The sequence below is a fragment of the Lepidochelys kempii genome, chromosome 11, assembly GCF_965140265.1.
Source record: "Lepidochelys kempii isolate rLepKem1 chromosome 11, rLepKem1.hap2, whole genome shotgun sequence".
NCBI classification, from domain to species: domain Eukaryota; kingdom Metazoa; phylum Chordata; order Testudines; family Cheloniidae; genus Lepidochelys; species Lepidochelys kempii.
In genome coordinates, this window is record NC_133266.1 from 6,343,736 (window position 1) to 6,363,743 (window position 20,008).

At 41.2% G+C, this 20,008-nt stretch overlaps 1 protein-coding gene across 7 annotated transcripts in view; it reads right to left on the bottom strand.

Moving 5' to 3' along the window:
- The window catches only part of CNTNAP5 (contactin associated protein family member 5), a 421,643-nt gene that overhangs the window by 128,202 nt on the left and 273,433 nt on the right, over positions 1–20,008 (bottom strand). For all 7 annotated transcript variants that reach the window (XR_012154186.1, XM_073305030.1, XM_073305029.1 and 4 more), the window contains one exon: positions 10,087–10,206. Coding sequence is in view for 6 of the 7 variants with exons in the window: in XM_073305030.1 (XP_073161131.1) it covers positions 10,087–10,206 (120 nt within the window). In the remaining variant the exon portion in view is untranslated. The remainder of the gene's footprint in view (positions 1–10,086; positions 10,207–20,008) is intronic.

Below are 20,008 nucleotides of genomic sequence, written 5' to 3' on the forward strand. Positions count from 1 at the left end.
GGAAGGACAGAACAGGTTATGCGGGGGAGCGGCGGGAAATGGCATTATATGCGAAAGAAAATGTAGGACCAAATGAAGTAAAAATCTTAAATGAATCCACATGTTCCATAGAATCTCTATGGATAGTAATTCCATGCTCTAATAAGAATAACACAGTAGGGATCTATTATCGACCACCTGACCAGGACAGTGATAGTGACGATGAAATGCTCAGGGAGATTAGAGAGGCTACCAAAATAAAGAACTCAACAATAGCGGGGGATTTCAATTATCCCCAGACCGACGGGGCACGTGTCACCTCAGGATGAAATGCAGAGACAACATTTCTCAATACTTGAAATGGCTGCTTCTTGGAACAGCTGGTAGAGGAACCCACAAGGCGAGAGGCAATTCTCAATGTAGTCCTGAGTGGAGCACAGGATCTGGTTCAAGGGGTAACTATAAGAGGACCGCTTGGAAATAGTGACCATAATATAATAACATTTAACATTCCTGTGGTGGGAAGAACACCTCAACAGCCCAACACTGTGGCATTTAATTTCAGAAAGGGGAACTATGAAAAAATGAGGAGGTTAGTTACACAGAAATTAAAAGGTACCGTGACTAGAGTGAAATCCCTGCAAGCTGCATGGGCACGTTTCAAAGACACCATAATAGAGGCCCACTTAAATGTATACCCCAAATTAAAAAAACTACAGTAAAAGAACGAAAAAAGAGTCACCGTGGCCTAACAACCATGTAAAAGAAGCAGTGAGAGATAAAAAGACATCTTTTAAAAAGTGGAAGTCAAATCCTAGTGAGGTAAATAAAAAGGAGCATAAAAACTGCCAAATTAGGTGTAAAAATGTAATCAGAAAAGCCAAAAAGGAGTTTGAAGAACAGACAGTCAAAACCTCAAAAGATAATAACAAAATGTTTTTTAAGTACATCAGAAGCAGGAAGCCTGCTAAACTACCAGTGGGAGCCCTGAACGATCGAGATACAAAAGGAGCACTTAAAGATGATAAAGTCATTGCAGAGAAACTAAATGAATTCTTTGCTTCAGTCTTCAAGGCTGAGGATGTTAGGGAGATTCCCCAACCTGAGCCGTCTTTCGTAGGTGACAAATCTGAGGAATTGTCACAGATTGAAGTGTCACTAGAGGAGGTTTTGGAATTAATTGAGAAACTTAACAGGAACAAGTCACCGGGACCACATGGCATTCACCCAAGAGTTCTGAAAAAACTCCAGTGTGAAATTGTGGAACTATTAACTATGGTTTGTAACCTGTCCTTTCAATCAGCTACTGTACCCAATGACTGGAAGATAGCTAATGTAACACCAATATTTCAAACGGGCTCCAGAGGTGATCCTGGCAATTACAGACCGGTAAGTCTAACGTCAGTACCGGGCAAATAAGCTGAAACAATAGTAAAGAATAAAATTGTCAGACACATAGAAGAACAAATTGTTGCGCAAAAGTCAACATGGTTTCTGTAAAGGGAGATCATGTCTTATTAATCTCTTAGAGTTCTTTGAAGGGGTCAACAAACATGTGGACAAGGGGGATCCAGTGGACCTAGTGCACTTAGATTTCCAGAAAGCCTTTGACAAGGTCCCTCACCAAACGCTCTTATGTAAATTAAGTTGTCATGGGATAAGAGGGAAGCTCCTTTCATGGATTGAGAACAGGTTAAAAGACCGGGAATAAAGGGTAGGAATAAATGGTAGATTTTCAGAATGGAGAGGGGTAACTAGTGGTGTTCCCCAAGGGTCAGTCCTAGGACCAATCCTATTCAACTTATTCATAAATGATCTGGAGAAAGGGGTAAGCAGTGAGGTGGCAAAGTTTGCAGATGATACTAAACTGCTCAAGATAGTTAAGACCAAAGCAGACTGTGAAGAACTTCAAAAAGATCTCACAAAACTAAGTGATTGGGCAACAAAATGGCAAATGAAATTTAATGTGGACCATGTAAAGTAATGCACATTGGAAAACAATAACCCCAACTATATGATGGTGGCTAATTTAGCTACAACTAATCAGGAAAGAGATCTTGGAGTCATCGTGGATAGTTCTCTGAAGATGTCCATGCAGTGCGCAGTGGCAGTCAAAAAAGCGAACAGGATGTTAGAAATCATTAAAAAAGGGATAGAGAATACAGTGGAGAATATCTTATTGCCCTTATATAAATCCATTGTATGCCCACATCTTGAATACTGTGTTCAGATGTGGTCCCCTCATCTCAAAAAAGATATACTGGCATTAGAAAAGGTTCAGAGAAGGGCAATTAAATGATTAGGGGTTTGGAACAGGTCCCACTGAGGAGAGATTAAAGAGGCTAGGACTTTTCAGCTTGGAAAAGAGGAGACTAAGGGGGCATATGATACAGGTACATAAAATCATGAGTGGTGTGGAGAAAGTGAATAAGGAAAAGTTATTTACTTGTTCCCATAATATAAGAACTGGGGGTCACCAAATGAAATTAATGGGCAGCAGGTTTAAAACAAATAAAATGAAGTTCTTCTTCACACAGCGCACAGTTAACCTGTGGAACTCCTTGCCTGATGAGGTTGAGAAGGCTAGGACTATAACAGGGTTTAAAAGAGAACTGGATAAATTCATAGAGGTTAAGTCCATTAATGGCTATTAGCCAGGATGGGTAAGGAATGGTGTCCCTAGCCTCTGTTTGTCAGAGGGTGGAGATGGATGGCAGGAGAGAGATCACTTGATCACTACCTGTTAGGTTCACTCCCTCTGGGGCACCTGGCATTGGCCACTGTCGGCAGACAGGATACTGGGCTGGATGGACCTTTGGTCTGACCCAGTATGTCCATTCTTATGTTCTTATGTCTGAGAGATATGTTGCAAATCTCCTTACAATGCCTTGACAAAGAAAGGTACTCAATAAAGACCAAGGACTTTAGGCTCATAGTCTTGCCCATCGACATCAATGTGAATTAGATCAAACTCTTAGGCTATGTCTACATTGCAATCAGCAGGAATGATTGCAGCTCATGTAGGTATTCCCAAGCTAGCTTTCATCAAGCTGGGGTACTAAAAATATCAGCAAAGCCACAGCAACACGGGCTAGCTGCCCAAGTACGTACCTCAGGTCCCGAGTGGACTTGTACTCAAAAATCCCAAAGTTAGATAAAGAGTCTTAGGATTTAATAAGAGTTTTGCCCTTGACTTCTAAGGTCCAGTCTCTATTTAAACAGTATTTAACTGATTATATAGTGTCCTGTCTCTATTTAAATAGTATTTAAATTAATTATAAATTAGTAACATTAACAAAAATTTTGTAAAGAGTGGGGACAAAGCAAATGGGAGTGCCCACAACTAACTTGGTCCCTAATAGGATGTCATTTAAACCATTCAAGCGAACAATGTACCGTGCAATATTTAGCTTCTAATGACACAAAAGTGTTTAATTTAGGCAATGGGTGTATTTGTGTGGTAACCACTAAAAACCGTGTACTTAAAAAAAAGTATAACAAAAAAGGCCAAATTAATTTATGTAAATGTAATATAACAAAGGTCATTATTAATACAATTATTTACCGAGGTCTTCTATTTTAAAGAAAAGTTGTTTAAAAAACAAAAAATGTAAACTGGTCCTTTAATTTAAAAATACATTAAAAACAATAAAAAAATAATAAGAGCAAAAACAAAAAATCAGGCAATATGCAAAATATGTATCTAAGTCTGCTCAGCTAAAAAACAAACACTTTAATTCGCAATGGTCAAGTATTAAAATTTTTAAAACATGGCAATTTCTTATTGGTACAATATTTTTTAAAAATGGTCTCCCAGTGTCACAGCTCTTCTAAATTTAATGCTACATCCTATTGTCATATTGTTTGTATTAATAATTTTGTTAACCTTTATTATGCTATGTTTATACTGCCAAATAAAAACAACAACAAAAAGTTTTGAAGCAAGTAATATATAAAATTAAATTGCTTGCAAAATTATAAAGTGATACAATAATTAATGGCATTTATCATGTATCAAGAGGGGGGAATGTTGGGATTATATATATATATAGTGAGTCATATATCCATGTAATACATTATAGGTCATTAAGGCCTGGTATGAATTATGCATGCTTAACATGAATACGTATGTTGCAAATTAGCAACCAAAGCAAGAACTTACGGTCAAGGACTATTAAGATTGTTTTTGCACAAATACTTTTATGTTCCGAGAAAAACATGGAAAATCGTCAGAGAAGGAAACAACACCAGCTGGACGGATAAAAAATTGTATAAAAATTGGAGAGAATGGCACACCTATGATCACGGCGGCCCACCCAGGATTGTCTCTTTGGGATTGTGTGGGTAGAAGGCTTAGTAAACAAAGGCAAAGAACCAAGGACGCAACGGAATGAACTATAAATGGTTGCCTATGATTTCTGCAAATCGGAGTCATTTATTAATCCAAAGTCTTGTGTAAATAAATGTGCTTCCAGCATCTTCTGATCTTATAATTGAAAGAAATCTTGACTGCCATCGGAACCATTCTGACCTTTGGAATCTGGCATAGTATGTTTGGGGTGTAAATGTAAAGTAAGTAGTGTTTGTTTTGTAATCAATAAAAATCATTTAAAGTGTTATATGCCTCTCTTGTGGGTTTAACACAATGAGGTAGACGCAGGTGATAAAAATCAATGGGAGTAGTATGTGACTACTAAAGTTATGCATGTGCTTAAGTGCTTTGATAGTCTGAGCCCTTATTTTCTGCATGTAATTGGATACATAGCACACAGGGGGTGCAGGTAAACGATTTGGTTCAAAGTGTAATAAAAGTGTCGAGCACTGCAGGAATTATGGGGAAAAAAGATTAGGAGTGATTTTATAAATCGCAAGGGTCACTGTGACGGTTTAGATGTCTGATTATCCATTTCCTGCAGCAATTTTTACAATCCCTGCTTGTGACTGTAGCTTAAATACAATTTCTATGCAGTATTCTGAAAGATGGAAAATGAAAATTTTCTTTGGCTCTACAAGATAGTAGATATTTGCATTTCAAGTTCAGATTTCAATGTACAAAAAGGGAAATGTTCAGTCTACGGACAAGGACCACTTCTTATTCTCTGACACAAGGTTCCTTTATGGGAGTTTTCCAAACAAATTTCAGACTAGCAGTAAGAGCCACGGAAAAGGACGGACATCTTCCCTAAGCATTGATCTTGTCATACCAACTTCTAAGTGTTATTGATTTGATGGCCCAGGATCTGTGTACAACAAAACTGCAGAACTAACGAAATAGAGGAGGGGTATCATGCTGTGCATCGTAACCAAATCTTTCAGAGACTGAGGTTAAAATGTATTCCCTAGGAGGTGTGAAGAGGTCATTTTAAACACTCTCCATTACAGAGGAGCAATACAAGTACATAAATGTGGGTTGCATGTCTTTAGACTTAGTGCTGGAGGGTGTGATGAAATACACAAGACAGATCAATAGACTTCAAGCAGGAAGAGAAAGAGAGCAAGCTTCAGAGGACCATAACCAATGCTTCACCAGTTCAGACCAGTGCAAGAGAATTTAGTAATAGGCAATTATTGAATGACCTGCCTACAGGGGACATCTCTCTCTCTCTCGCACACACACACAATCTAATTCAACTGTAGATGTTCTCATTGTTAATCATGAAATTCTCTTTAAATCCTGCTCTGCTTTAAGCTTAATGATATTCAGGGCAATGAGTTCCATGGGTTAGTTATGTGTTGCATGAAAGTATTTCCTCTTTTACCAGTATTAAGTGTGTTGCCTTTCAGTGTCATTAAATGTCTCTTTGGTATTGAATTCTGCAAAAGTGCAGATGGAAGCACCTGATTTACCTCCCCTACATCACTGATTTCTATATGCCCCCTCTTATACATCTCCTGTCTAAACCCAACATTCCCAGTCTTTCCAGCCTTGCTTTGCATAGAAGTCTTTCTGTGACTCGTTAGGTTTGTCTCTGAATACCTTCTATTCCAACAATGTCTTTTTTTTTTTTTTGACAGTAACTAGAAATAAACACAACCTTCAAGATGAGGCCAATATAAAGTACCCCAGAGTCTTCTCTGTTCTTGACTAACCTAAAGAATAGTTTGTCATCTGCAATTTGTCACCACACTGTTCAGCCATTTTTCCAGATCATTAATTAATATAATGAACAACAATGGTTACACAAGGCATCGTGAGACACTCCACCACTAACTTCTTGCCATGTTGAAAACAGAACATATAGTCTGTCTTCTTTCTCAGATGCACACAGACAGACACACATTCTATGCTTTCTTCAGAATTTTTGTTCAGTGCCAAGGTGATTCACTGCATAGAAATAACTAAAATTAGATAGATTATCATGTATACTAATTAATAACACATTGGTACCTTTCCAGGTCTAGATCCCACACAAACTGGGTGTTTTAATTAGATACCATCATTTGGAAAAGCAATTCAGTCTCAGTTAATAACTGACTAAGGTCATTGTCACGATCTGATCTAATAGGAATAAATGCATTTAGTTGTAGTCATTGCTGATTGTTATCTACATACTTAGGATAAATTCTGCTCTCAAAGCCTCATGGCAGAGTTCATCTCAGATGATTTGCCTCTCCTCACTGAAATCCCCGCTTCAAAATGTCACATCCATTGCAATGCAAAGTACTTTGTTCATAACACTACTACGAATACAGGCCACATGTTATTCCTTTATCTGGATTTTCCATTGCTTTGTGTCACCCCTAAATCTCTCAGACTAACTCTTTGGGGCATGAGTTGTACACCTATTCTCAGCACTACACTAACAACAACAACAAACAACTAGTTGCACAGAAAGAGGGGAGGTTTTATGGTTAGGTAACTAGCTAATCTGGGGTCAATTCCCAGCTCTGCCTTGCTCTCCCTTGGTGACTGTAAACAAGTCATTTTCTCTCTGTGCTTCAGTCTCCCATCTGTAAAATGGGAGAATGATAGAGTTGGCTGGAAAATGGTTTTATTTCCCTGTCAAAAAAATTAAACTTTTTGGGGAAAACCAAAACCCAAAAGTTTTACAATTTTCAGCAACCAATTTTTGTAAACATTAAGAGAGAGAAAATCAGCTTTGAGATTTTTGGCTTTCCACCAAAAAATCCAATGTTTCAAAGAAAACACAGACATACACTCTCTCTCGTTTGCCTTGGTGACATAGATTGTAAATTCTTTGGAGCAGGAATTATTACTCCCTCTGTGTATGCACAATGCCTAGTACAATGGGGTCCCATCTGGATGAATGCCTACGTGCTATTTGTAGCCTTTTTTATTTAAATTTACTTTAGTACCTTTGTATTAAACTACCAAGGATTTAGCTCCTGTTGCTACAGTTCCAAGCTCAAAAAAGTGAAAATCACCTTTGGTGCTTTTCTCAAATTTGGAAACTCCAGGAACACACGAAGATTAAGGATAGTGACCGCAGACACAATCACAAGTACAAAGTCTTATCTGTACTACTACAAGTTTAATTAAAGCAATAATTAAGGTTACAATTATCAATGAATATATAAATCCTACAAAAATACATGCAACGACAGGCTGCAGTCATACTCACATTCTCAAAGGTATTCTAGGATCTCTCAACACATGAGTATCAATAGAGGAACGGTCCTTGCTGGGGTTTCCCGTGGAGTTGTCCCTTGGGATCTTCCCTTTTTTACCCCACCAGACAACCTCTTTTATATCATTGTTCTGACCACATCTAATAACTTATGCATATGCATGAGTGTTTCAATGCTCTTTTCCTCATCTGTACTTCCACACTCTAAGAATATTGTTTTGCATAGGTTGTTTTCTTAGTTTCCCTTATTCTTATCAGCATTTTTGCACAATATGTAACGTGTGGTCAGGACAGAACACTCCATGAGGTTATAATCAGGTATACAATGGTTTTGGACAATACACTGCAGTCTATTGCAATCTAGTTTTCCATAACATAACCTATTGGCACAATTTCTACAGTAATCTTGTGACCTTATTGGCTTAGGGTTATTCCTAGGTCACCCACTCATGTCAAGCATTCTTAAGCCTATGACCTAGTCTGGCTGAGCTAAAATCTTAGAGGTCTCAGCCTGTAGGCCTTGCATTCTAGCCGGGCTTTACTTATATGCCTAATACACACTCATCACTCCTAAATACTTGTCAACCTTATACTTCGATAATCTTACAATTTATATCTATTTAGCATACATGTATTATATATGAATTGAGCATAACACCAAATAACACAATGATAAGTGGATGATAAAATGAACTAATTGGCTATGTACTGTGATGTAAACATATAGTAATAATAAATATTAATATTAATTATGGCTCCATATTGGAGTCTAAAAAACACCATGCTGACGAGAAGATGGAACTCTGCCTTAATACTTGAGATTCAACAACTGTTGAACAGACACTTCTAATTAAATATTTGTTACACTTGAATAAAATCATACTTAATCATTAACTGGTGTGTGTTTAATTAACATGTAATGATTGCCCATTTACATCACCATGACAATTTAATTTGAGACACTAAGTATGAGTTGATTGAGGAAGCAATGTAAAGGCTCATGGTGTGCCCTGGGTGCTCTGGATTGAATCTGGAGGGGATGTGCGGCTGGCTAACGTAGCCACAGTTACCAGCCGAGCAGAGGGTATGGCATGGTCCCCTATCTGTACCTGGCCAGTAAAAGTAACCAGTGGAGAGTGGGGAAGGGCAGGGTAATAGCCCCTGTTACTTCCCCTTTTCAGTCAGCTGTGGTCCTCGGCTATATTTTCACTTATCTCTGAACAGAGTGAAAGGAGGAAGAGAACTCGTCTCTAAGTTTTAGGGCCAAAATCTGCTCTCAGACAAGCACATGCAGCTCTCCAAGTGAATTGCACTCAGATCTCTAAGGGGAGATTTTACTGAGCTTCTCCTTTGTGAGTTGCATTTCATTTTAAACTATGGGACAACAACTTGAAGAGTCATAACCAAAAGACTGTCTTTCTAAGTTCCTATCTTAGCTCCCATCTATGTAATATTTGAGCTGCTCCTAAGTGTAAGAAGTTACAAATAATCTCTCTCGTTTTCTTCTCTGGCGGTATGAGGCAGGCTTAGAGGGGTTGGTTTCTATTTTTTTAAATGATTATTGAATATAAGAAAGCACTGGTGTCAGTGAGGGTATTGTGGCAGAAAAGCTTGGACAAAGAAGCGAGCTTTGAGATTAGCTCAGTGCAATGAGGTTAGTGGTCCATTCCTGTTTCACTAGGCTGTGAGCTCTACAGTGCTGGCCCAGTTCCAGAGAAGGTTCCATCTCCCGCAGTCATGAGTCTTTCCATAATGGTAGACAGTGTCATTGTTCCAACATAATGAGGCTCTTATGAGATGTCATGGTCACAGAGCGAGTTTCCCGCACACTGACTACCAATCAGCTCATCCTAACCTGAAAAGTACCACCTCTCTTTAGTGAGAGAAAGGATGTCCTGTTAATTTCTGTACTAATTAAGGTCCTCATTCTGCAAACCCTTATGTGAGTTGTCTCTCTGATTGTCAGTGGGGCTACTTGAGTAAGGAGTACTGTATGCTTTGGGTACAGACTGCACACAGTGCTAAAGTATACGTAGTGGACTTTCTACCTAACTAATTATTTCTCTCATAACTGAGTTGAACCTTACAATAAGAAGCTATTATATAAGTGGAGCAAAGAAACAGTTAAGTTAAGAAACAGATCTGGGTTTCATGTTTATGAGATCTCATAAAAATAATACTGAGGGTGAACTAAAAATCAGGATGTTTATGAAAAATGCAATAACATCCTCTCACTAAGTACAATTTGTTCTTTTAGCCATAGCAAAGGCCTGCATATCTGTTCCACCCTGAGTGGCAGGAATCATACAGGCTTGGATTGTACTGCTAGCTGATATTAACCAGTGGGAATCCTTCTAAATTTAACGTTCATCACAAAAACTACAAATCTGCTGCCTTTTTTTCCCCACCATCAAAATATCCACAACTCTGAGGTTCTCTTAACAATACAAAGAGAAAACATTTATTATAAGACATTTAGAGCCAATGTTAAACATTGCCGGCAATGCAGTATCCTTACCCGTAATATTGCAGTAAACCTGGAATGGTCCAAGTGGTCCACTTCCATCGGAATCAATATGGAAGAAACCAGACGTCTTCCCTTTGTGACGATAGGCTTCACACGATTGCTCGTAGATGGCTGCAATACAGAGAGAGATGTATTACTTCAGAGATACAGTGAGGGCACTGGTAGGCATGCAGGTATCCGCAATTATAACGATCGTCAGTGTCATTATTTATCCCCTTGATTTACTGCTGGCTTGTATTTCTGTCCCCAGTTCAGGAAACAGGAGTTAAACACATGCTTGAGTGCTTTCCTGGATAGAGACGGATCTAAGCATGTGCTCTGCTGAATTGGGGCCTCAAACAATGTTAAGCTGGTATTTTCCTGACGAGGTTAATTAAATGTTTTAAAGGACTGATATAAAATTAGGTATGTGCCATTGTCCAACTGAAGGGATGTAGCACGCACTGGAGAGCAATAATCTACATATGACTTACAACATGGACACCCCTGGAAGCCTGGACAATCTGGGCCATAGCAGTTCCATGCCTTCCCTGGAGTAGATGGTGGGTTCCCTATTGAAAGGGGAGCCCAGAGCTTCTTTCAGTGTCTACCACCCTAGAGGAAATGACAAACAGTCTATCTCTGCCAGGAAGACAAGGGTTCAGGGCTACTCAGAGAGATTGTCACCCTATTTTTATATATCACACTCATGTTTTCTCCATGTATAAATCTTCCTGTGCTGAAGGATACATGCCCAGAGAAAGCTTCAATACATATAAATTCAAGGGGTATATAATACTAGCTGGGACTATCACTGAAGAGCAATAAGAACGTGGTAAAAACTGCCCAAGGGTAAAAACAGTTCTTTTGATTATACACGTCTTCAAACTTCAGGTAAGATATGACAATCTCAATAGCTTAATTTATCCCTTGGGCACTATATTACCGCTAATATTGACCCTAGGTCCATTAAGAGTCATATATGCACATATGTTTTTGTCTACATACACACACACACTTTCAAATAGTTAATGCTTTCACTTCTGGCAGAGATACTTGGCAAATAGCCTCCTTCAGAACTGATGCTAACATGTCCCCACACAGCAAGCAGATTTTAACAGCAGCTGGTGGCTTTCTTGGCATGTAGGAGAATGCATTAGTCCATACAATTCCTATTACAGGTCAAGTGTGGCAAGACCTAAAATGGCAAGAGACCCAAAATGTGGGATACAACCAAAAGAGGTGCTGGAAGGGATAATGGTATTGATCTTTTTTTTGTATATCATACATGATGATGCGATAGCTTCCAGCTGACTAATTCACATTTTGTGACATCCTTAATTTACAATAATGAGAGACACCCCTCATAATCCACATGCCATGGAGACAGAGGAAATCCCTCAGGAGAGACGGCTAAGTGGTGAATGCATGAAGATCTTCCAACTGGAATTTTGAGTGTCTATGCTCGCCTTCCCACTGTAAGAGGAATTGATTCTACTTCCATGTAAACTGCTACCAAATTACATTGATCTGAGTTTACTAACCGTAACTGTTTGTTTATTGTTGTTTAACTAATTCCTAAAACTCAGCCAGACTTGGCAGATGGATCAAGACTTTTTCCTCCCTACAAGACACACATATCTGGGAGATACGGTAGTTCTGAAAATGCAAGTGAACACAGCAACATAGGGCCTTGCAATGAATAAGCTCATTAGCAATAACGGTAGCAGAACACAGAGTAATATACTTGAGTATCATCTTCGGCTGCTGCAAGGTCAAATCTCTATTTTTCTTGACCTTTGATTTTATGTGTACATTTAACAGCTATTCACACACAAATACACACCACTATTCAGCGATACAGCATGCATATAGACTGAGAGGCACACAGGGGAATTTGGAAGTATCCCATTTGTTAGGTTCTACAAATTTCTTCCTAAGTCCCATCCACTTGTCAGCCATCAGAGCTGTACAGTTAAATTAGAGATACTATACTGTTTGTAGTGTTGATGTTGTAAATAAAGCTTTGCTGTTCATAGTGTCTTTCATCCAGAAGAATCTCAAGGAGCATTACAGAGTGAATCTAAAAAAAAAAATCATGCCCCCCCACTTCAAAAAGGCAGCCCCTTCTGGTGTGGAACAGAGCAGCAATTCTGTACTAGGAAGATCACACAGCTGCTATATATAGAGAGAGAAGAATTGTTTTCTCCAATGGATGATGCTTCAGAAGGAACGATTTTAAATAGCCAGAATGGAATTCTGGACAGGGCACGAGGGCTGATGCTGCTACTATTTCAAAAATGCTGAGAGACTTAACAGCCATTAAGTGATCAGGTCCCTGTTTTAATGTCTGCTAAGAACGCAGCACCTCCGGGCATGGTCCCAGGGGGACTCAGAGAAAAATGTGCCCACTAGGGGACTGGGGTGTAGGGGGTCTGGCCTAGCGGTAACAGTTGGTTGGGGTCCAAACATCAGGGGCAATAGTTGGAGGGGAGGGTCGGAGGAATTGCTAGAGCTGGGTTCAATAAGCAAGAGTCAAGTAAAAGCCAGGCTGGGTTGGGGACTGGAGATCAGCGGTAGTACCAGGCTAGAAACAGGCAGCGGGAATCAGGGTCCGAGTCAGGCCAGAGTCGGAGACCTGAGACCAGAGATAGCACCAAGCTAGAGTCAGGAGTCAAGAGTCAGGATCAGGCTGGGATCACAGACCAGAGATCAGGATGCAAAGTGAGGTCTGGAGTCACAAGTGGCCTGAAGTCTCTATCATTGCCCAGACAAGTTCCTGGGGCACCTTGCAGGGTTAAATAGCGTGGTTGGCCAATCAGAGGGACACAGGGTACTGTCATTCTGGCTCCCTTGGACAGTACTTCCTGCGGTGACTATTCTCCAAGGTGCTCCCTAGATATAGCTGTGCCTGGCGTCCCACTCGCACTGTGGAAATATCGGCCATCCCAGACTTTGCAGGCCCAGGTTCTAGTCCCCACATCCTCATATTATCCACCATCTTAAGGGGTGCTCTTCCTCTGAGTGGATGCTGGGCCTCATTTATCCAAGGGGTCTTGATGAAATCCTTTTACTAGAACAGAGGCATGAACATGGGCAATGGATTCCAAGGAGCATTCTTTAGGACCCTAGCCCTCTCAGTCAATGAGATAGTACAGTCTCCCCCACTACAGTCTAGAGTCCAGGATAGCGTGGACTATATATTCCTCCTTCCCTTGGACCTGGACTGGTGAGGGTGGCTGTTGCGACCCACCAGGAGAGGGATCCTCTGCGTAAGGCTTCAAGAGGGATATCTTGAAAACAGGATGTACCCTAAGAGATTGAGAGACCTGCAATTTGAATGTGATGGGGTTGATTTGCTGACAAATCTGGAAGGGCCCACGTAACTGGTTGTCTAACTTGCAGGAAGGCCTGTTTGTATGGAGGAGTTTTGCGGCAAGCCAGACAATTTGACCAACCATGATAGCTGGGGATTTCACGATAGCTGGGCAATTTTGCATATTGCTTGTCTGTTTTTGTGTCTTCTAGGTGACCCTTAAGCTCCTCCTGGATATGGTGAATTTGTTGGATCTAGTCAGCAGCTGCTGGGTTTGAAGAGGCGACTAACAAGGACAGCTGAAAACCATAGTTTTCAAATAAGGGACTCTGCCCTATGGAGGCACGGTCAGTGTTATTGTATGAGAACTTGGCATAAGGAAGGAGGGATAACCAGTTATCTCAATGGTATAGGTATTGCTCTAACACTTGGTTCACCCTCTCCATCTGCCCATCTGTTTGGGGATGGTACATGGAGGAGGTAAAAGTACAAACATCCATTAGCAGGACCACTTCAAGGCAAAAGCTTGAGACAAACTGGAGGCCTTGGTTCAAGGTGACATGTTTCGAAGCCCATGAAGACAGACAAATGAAGCACTAGGAGTCACACCATTGTGTCAGCAGAGGGCAGGTTATTACAGGGGACGAAGTGCACAATTTTGGTCAGTTGGTCTACAACTGTAAAGACCACTGTGTGACCACAAGAGTCAGGGAGTTCCACTATGAAGTCCCTGGTGATGGAGACCCAGTGTCTAGGCTGGGTCTCCAGGGGTACTAGGGCATTGAGGGGCTTAGCACAGGGCATCTTGGTGTGAGCACACTGGTCATAAGTGTTACCCTAGTCCAAGTTGTCCAGCCAAAGGAGTGTCATGGCAGAGAAGCAGCTCTTCTAGCCAGGGAGGAGCACTGGAATGTATATGCACCCATCAAGGTAGATGATCCCACCCTGTATGGAGCATTGCATTTTGGTTCTGGCTCTCGCTTGCTCAGACTAAGTTAATGGGTCAGCCTTCGAAGAAGATCAGATAAGATCAAGAAGGCCTTGGTTAATCTTAGCACTAAGGAAGTTGTGAGCTTTTAGGAGATAGGGTCATTCTTGGGTAGGGTCCTTGACCTCTCGGTAGTATTTCCCCTTTCAGGATAGGGTGTCTGCTTTCCTATTCCTGGGCAACAGGTGATTAGAAAATTCAACTGAGAGAAGGATAATGTCTTTGGTTCAAGGCTTGAACATTCCATAGATATTCAAGGTTCTTATGGTCATCAAAAGACTTGCACTGGGTATCGGGATCCCTTGAGGTTATGGCACCACTCTTTAAAGGCTGGTTCAATTGAAAGTATTTCCTTATGTACTATCTCATAATTCCATTTGGCAGTGCTGAATTTTTGGGAGTAGGCAGCACAGGGGTGCAACATCTGCTGTGGACCATGCCTCTGACAGAGTATGGACCCATTTCTATGGGGAAGTTGTAGTCCAAGTGTGGAGGTAGCATCTCTGCATTTTTCTTTTAAAAAATGTCCACATAATCCCAATACTTTTCATGGAATGAGGAATCAGACTTGGAAGTGACTCCTTCTAGCTAACCATCACCATCTGGAGTTCACCCGCAGGTGTTCTCCCTTCTGATCAGTTGCAGGATCCCAGAACCAAAGAATTGAAGCTGGCTGCATGCAGGCAGACCCTTCAGCAGTATTCACAAGGGAAGTTGATACTCTTTTATTTCTAGGAGATGCAAGGGTCATGCTGCTCCAGCCAGAAGATGGAGAGAATTAGGGGTAAGTGTGGAGAATGGATCACACTGAAATGTAGCAAAAAGAAAAGGAGTACTTGTGGCACCTTAGAGACTAACCAATTTATTTGAGCATGAGCTTTCGTGAGCTACAGCTCACTTCATGTAGCATTTCCCAATGACCCTGGATTATAGCCTCTAGGAGTATGGTTTCCTGTGTTAGTAGCCCCGAGGACAGGAGGGACCCATTATTCATCTCTATGAGGACTGATATAGGCTTTAAACAGTGGGAGATTTGTAGAGCTTGAGCGGCTTTAGTATCTATAAAGTTATCAGTAGTCCTAAAGTTGATCAGGGCCCACTGAGAGGGAAACTGGTTTGGCCACATCCATGGTACATAACTTTATTCATACTTGGAAGTGTGGGGAGGACCTATTTGTCCCCGATCAGTTTTTTTCTTGAGGGTTGGGGGTAGTTACGGAATATAGTGCCCTAGTGGTGCACAGGTTGCCCCCCCATATGGCTTGGGCTTGCTTGTTTCCCGATTCCTTGCAGGTCAAGGTTCACAACAGGTGATGGCATGTCCAGGTGCACCGTAATAAAAGCAGAGGTTATTGTGCTTTCACTGTTCCTTTTCTTCCAGGGTCAAGCAACAGTGGCCCAGATCAACTGCATCAGTTCATGATTGAGCCCTGCGGTTTTTGGTGTAAAGAATTGGCAAAATGGTGGCAGGGTGCCTCCCCTCACATCCTTTTGCTCATGCATCCAGATGCTGATGCAGAGAGACAAGTCAATGAAAGCATCCCAGTGGGTTAGGTCTCAATGCAGGATAGCTCCTCCTTTACTTCCTCACTAAGTTCACACCAAAAATTATGCATTTGGGCTACCTTGTTCCACTCAATGTCAGCTGCAGTTCAATGGAACCGCGCAGCATACAGGCAGCCGGGCCTTGTCCTTGCTGGAACCTTTCTAGTGCAGCTTCTGCTAAGCAAGTGAGATGACGGTTGTCAAAAATTGTGGAAAATGCTTATAGGAAGGTGTTCCTGTCTATTAACTCTGGGCTGTCCTGCCCCAGCAGGGGAGAGGCCCAATTCAGTATTTCTCCAGCTAGCAAACTGATCACTCTGCCCTGGTCAATGGGGTATATTCAAAGGTGGAGCAGGAAGAGGAGACAGTATTGGTTCAGGAATCTCCTGACCTTCTGGCAGTTCCCATCACAACATTCAGGTATTGCAGGTCCCTCTTCAGTGGGCAGTGGACCAACCTGAGCCCAGAGCACGGAATACTCTTCTTGGGACTATGCTAGCTGCAGTGTCTGGTTTTCTGCTAGGAGCTACGCCACTTGAGACCGCAGCAGATGGTTCTCAGTATGGAGTTGTGTGACCTGATCCTGAAGATCTGGTACCTCATGGGGTCTAGTGGGTATACCCGCCCTTCCCAAATCCCTTTTAAGGGGCTCCCACGGAGGAGGTCAGAAGTGAGTTTGGACAAATTGTAAAGGACAGGGGCACAGGCAGTCTCTCCTAGTGGTCACAGTTGGGCTGTGAGTCCACATGTCAGAGACGGTAGTTGGTGAACAGGGGCAGAGGAATCACTTGAGCCAGGTTCAGTAAGCAAGTGTCAGTGACTGGACATCAGAGGAAGTACTAGGTTAGAGTCAGGAAGCAAGGGTCAGGCTGGGATCAGGGACCAGAGATCAGGAGAACAGTTGAGGTTTGGAGTCACGGCAGGCCCAAAGTCTGTGTTGTTGCCCAGACAACTTCCTATGGCACCCTCCAGGGTTAAACAGAGTGGTTGGTCAATCAGAGAGCTGCAAGGTTCTGTCATTCTGGGTCTCTTGGACGGTAATTCCTATTTCCCACAGTACTCCATAGATGGGGCTAAGCATGGTTTCCTAGTGGCACTGTGCGAACATCAGCCATCCCTAGCTCTGCAGGCCTGAATTCTAGTCCCCACGTCCTCGGAGCCACCAAGTGAATCACCCCCACCGCTTTTCACGGTACATGGATATTTTTTTTCCTGGAAATCTCTCATTGGGCCTGTCCTTAGACTTCACTTCTTGCAAGGTCCGATGAAGCTACAGTTTGGGGTATCATCTTTCCAGGCAGTATATTTGCGGGAGTCAAACATGCACTGACTGTGATTCTCTGACTTCAGAGACAGTTGAAGGTGCTCAGCATCTTACTGGATTGAGTCCCTAATTAATATTCATTCTGCATTAAACACAGCTAAGATAGTCTCTTCCTGAGGTTTTTTGTGTGTCTGATGCATAGTAAATTGTGAGCGCCCAGAAGAGCTGCAATTGCCAGTCTCTAGCAATACATATGTATATATTAAATTAAAAAACCCAACAACCACAACCTGTTCCTCATGAATTCACAGTCTTAAAGGCTACAGGGAGCTTTTCAATTACAGATACTGCTGACAAAGGCAACCAGGATGGGGTGCCGGGGGAGGAGGAAGATCGTAACAGGCGATTAAGTAGCCAGCCAAGCAGTCATGCTTTGATGAATTCATAAGGTTCCCAAATTGCAATTCATTTAGTGAATTTGCTGTCATCATCGATACAGAACAATTCATCTTGGCTCATTAGGGAACTCGTTGATTACATCCCCTGCTTTTTTATTTATTTAGTACAAAGGATGGTAAAAGGAGCACAGACATAAATTATTGTGTGTTGGCAGTGGACTGGTGCTTCTAGAAACCACTTTTCATCACTGGGTCTTTCCCTCCACCCCCATATGTCACATTGCCTGGGGACCAGACACCTTATCTCTGAATTAGCAAGGAACAACGTGAAGTCCCAGCCATTAGTAATGTGGATATGTTCACTACATGACACGTTTGCAACCATGGTAGTTGATAACCATGGCCTAAAGAGGCAGACAGTGGGCCAGATTCTCAGCTGGCACAAATCAGTTCAGCTATATTGGTTTCAATGGATCTATGCTGATTTACACCTGTTGAGAATCCATCCTAGCATGTCTTCCCCTTGGCTATAACAGAGTTACAATGGTAAATAATTAGCAAGAGTTTGGGAAGAGATATAAATCATCAAGCTTCAGGGAATAAGGCAGCCTCTAACTATTGGGGTGAGGAGGAAGCTATTTCTGTGGGCGGTTTATTCTATAGCAACTTACTGCATGGTTTTTTACACCCTTCTGTGACACAGCTGGCATAATGTTGGAGGAAAATGGACTAGATGAACTGTGGGTTTGATGTGGAATGGAAATCCCTTTGTTCTTATTGTCAGGGAACAAGAGGCAGGGGACACTGGCATGACGCAGTGTCTAAAGGGACACAGAAATCAAATATTTTTCGGAGACATTTTCTTACCATTGTCATAAGACACTAGAATGGTTGAATAGTAAAGAATTTTAAAAAATTTGTTTTGCCTTTCACTGTTTAGGCTGTTTTCTTCCCCCCTCCCCCCTCCCCCCATCTCTCTCATCCCAAATGATAAAAATACACTAGTCAGTTTCAGTTTGATTCCTTGTCATTCTCCAAGTTTTCACATAGTAGCACAACGCTTCAATGTTTAGATGTCAAGCCCTGATGAGAAACATCTCTCTATTTTATTTTAATGTTTCAAATGGAAATTTAAAAATTAATCACAAATATTTCCATCGATATTGGGTTTTATAAAAATTTATGATCGCCACAGGGAAAAGGTAACCTGGAATTTAAATAAATAAGACTCTGGGTAATCAAATTTTGTGTCTCTTTAGCTCTGTAACACCAGCTGCACTATTTTATTTTAAAAGATGACATTACAGAGCCTGGGTAGTGACTGTGTTAATGCCGGGTGCTGTCACGGTAAAGACAATTGCATAGGTAAGCACCTATGATGTGCTTGGATCAGAGATCAGGACATAGTGGGAAAGCGCAAGGGCCATAGTTATGACAGCTCTGTGACAGAGGGAAAATTGGCAGGAAGGGAGGCAGAAGGGTTCCTGCATCTATAATGGGGACACTTATTGGTTGATATGGGTAGGAAGAAGTGTTGAAAAGGAGGCTAGTTCTTTTCTTAGGCTTGAGAAAGGTGTTTGATGCATTATATATCCAAAAGGTGGAAAAAAGGGCACAACCCCCAGTTTTTGTCGTCATTTGCAGGTTACGTGTACACATTTTCTTGTGCCCTATCTATGCTGATGTCTGCTTCACATTTTCTGTAGGCTCCATCTATCGCTTGTTTCAAACTAAAATTATGAAATTCCATTTTGCTGACCAGAGCTTTCATGCTTTAGGTTACACTAACCTGAGGACGTCTGCATGGCCAAGAGAAAAGGGAAAGCTCTCTGTTCTCATTCTATTTATAGTCAGAAAAGCCTTGTGAAAGTAAAAAACAAATTAATAGTCAACTGGACAGAACAAGGCCCTGCAAGTATTATCCATGTAAACTAAACAAATATTTTTGCGCCATTTTATGGTTCCTGCTGACCAGCCAAACTTCACTGATTTGAGACTCAACCATTCTGGGATCACTGTAAAGGGATTACTGTAGTGGTCCTTGAAGTCTCCACTTCCCAAGAGTTAGTCATGCACTGGGTCTGTACCAAGAATAGAAAATAACTTTTGCTAACACTTAAATAGTTATCATAGCTGACATGTTAATGTTAACCACTGTTTGCACTAATGACACTTTTACGAAACTGAGTAGGACTATTCAGAATTTACTGAGAGTAGAACTGGTCAAAATATTTCAAAGACCAATTTGTCTCAGGAAAAATCGCCATTTTATGAAAACATATTTTTGGTTGAAGATTGTCAACATTTTCTCAATTTTCACTTCTTGTGAAAAAAATTATTTTTATTTTTTAAATGAATCAAAATGTGATCAACAATTTTATCAAAGTGCTTTTATCGAGATTTCATTTGGCTTTTAATAAAAT